The following is a 2,190-nucleotide window of genomic DNA, read 5'->3' on the forward strand; positions in this document are numbered from 1 at the left end:
TTTAATAATTGTTGCTCACCGGGGAGATGCGAAAGTTGATGCTAAGCCTTACGAGGTTTCGATAGGCATTCGGGGTGAAGAATGTCTATCGAGGCCTCGTGGCAGTTGTCACGGGCTCGATGGGGAGTTTCGGGTCGTGACATTTTGAGTGATGTTTGTTTACTCATTGGGATTTTATAATCTCACCACCCTCATTTTCACCCATTTCAGACTCAGAATAGATTGTAGATAACTGATATCGGTGAGGATTACAGTCGAACTTGCCACATCCAAAGACTGTAGGTTCATTTCTTTTGATACTTTTGGTCATTCGTGAGCCCACGTGTCACTGTAAATTAAATTCTATACTTTGGTTATCTGTATTACGGTATGTAAGAATTTACTTTTCATTTACGTTATAAAAATTATTTATGCAGTGTTCTTAAAATATCTTTTTATGTGAAAATTGAATATTTTATTTAATATTTTTGTTTTATTATAATAGTCATAATTCCATTTTAAACGAATGTTTTAGACATCCAAATTATTTTTTATTATGAAATATGTGTTTTCCACTTACATACTATATTTTTAGATGATTTTGAGATTTTTGGGATAAATGACCAAAATACCCCTGTGAGATGGAAATTATTATTTTATTTGTTTAAGTTGGAAACAGTTTAAAATCTTTTAGAATGTGGTATTTGGAAACAGTTACCCACAGGGAAAGTGAGAAGCTGATATTAAAGCCTTACGGGGTTTCGGTTGACATTCCGGGTAATGAATGTCGATCGAGAAGTCGCGGCGGTTGTCACGGGCTCGATGGGAGTTCCGGGTCGTGACAATTAAGTTGGTATCAGAGCTTTTTGTTTTAAAGATTAGAGTTTTAGGGTTTAAAGTTATTTTAAAGCTGTTTTAAAAATTTACAGTGTCAGTGTGGCCCCGAGTTAAGTTAAGTTAGGTTAGGTTGAATAAAATACATGCATAAGCATATAAAGCCTAAGGTTGCCTAAACTCACTTTGTTCCCTCTTATAGATTATTATGTCTCCTCGACGCGAACAACCACCTTTCACTAGATCAGCTGGGAGGGAAAGAGGTCGTTTCCAACGTCGTCAGTTAGGTGCAATAGAGGAGGAATCGACTGCATCCACCATTCGGGCAGCACCTGCTGTTGAACAAATCGAGACTCCTCCACATCCTCCACTTCCTCTGCCACTTACTAGTATTCCTGCTATGCCTCTTGAGGTAATTCAGGCATTAGCAGCCTTCTTTACTACTATTGTTGGCCAGGCTCAGGCTGGTCAAGCTCTTCCTACAGTTCCTCTGGCTGCTCCTTCAGTACCACCATCCCCACCTCCTATCCCACCACCAGTGCTGGATGTTTCTGATTCTAAGAAGCTTAAAGAGGCTAGGCAACAGAGTTATGTTTCTTTTATGGGTGAGTCGGACGCAACCGTGGCTAAAGAGGTGGTGCGAATGGCTTTAAGAGCTGAGAAGCTTGCGAATGAAAATAAGAGTCTGCGAGCTGAGTTAGCAAAAAAGAGAAATCTAAGTGTATCTTCTAGTCAGCCATCAAACAGGGGCAAAGACTCCTCTGTTTCAGGAAGTTCACGTAGATGCAGAAATTGTGGGAATTATCATGTTGGGCCGTGCAGAGGGCCTGCACGATGTTTTCGTTGTGATCAACTGGGTCACATTAGGAGAGATTGCCCACAGTTAGGACGGGCTACGGTAGCTGCTCCATCTCCACCAGCTCATACGGATATGCAGAGGAGAGATTCCTCTAGATTGCAACCGAGACAGGGATGATTTTGACATACCACCAAGGGTAGATTAAATATGTTGAAATTAGTGCTCTAATAAAGTACATATGATAGAAAGCTAGTTTGTAAGTTATAGTTTTCATGATCATGAAATATATAAAGATTATCAGTATATGGACATACATTTGGAATTGTAATTTACAAGTTTGAAGTATTTAGATATGATTAAATGGAATTAGCATTAGTTAAGGTACGTAAATCTTTTAATTAATTTCTATGGAGTATGCGTGATAGTAGAATGGAGGAACATAGTGCAGTGATGCTATATGGTGAAATCACTATACAATATGGAAAGGGTATTTTCAAGTGGAATTTATTGACTGATGATAAGTGATGAGCAATTTGAGATACATGTAGCTATGAGTAAATTTGGAGATTTTTGCTTGA

General features: G+C 38.7%; 1 protein-coding gene across 1 annotated transcript; it reads left to right on the top strand.

Moving 5' to 3' along the window:
- The first annotated feature begins 1,021 nt into the window (after positions 1 to 1,021).
- On the top strand, positions 1,022 to 1,789 carry LOC108663981. Its single transcript, XM_018129914.1, has one exon. It carries the CDS (start codon positions 1,022 to 1,024, stop codon positions 1,787 to 1,789), a length of 768 nt encoding a protein of 255 aa, XP_017985403.1.
- The last annotated feature ends 401 nt before the right edge of the window (positions 1,790 to 2,190 follow it).

This window comes from Theobroma cacao, unplaced genomic scaffold, assembly GCF_000208745.1.
Source record: "Theobroma cacao cultivar B97-61/B2 unplaced genomic scaffold, Criollo_cocoa_genome_V2, whole genome shotgun sequence".
Taxonomy (NCBI): Eukaryota; Viridiplantae; Streptophyta; class Magnoliopsida; order Malvales; family Malvaceae; genus Theobroma; species Theobroma cacao.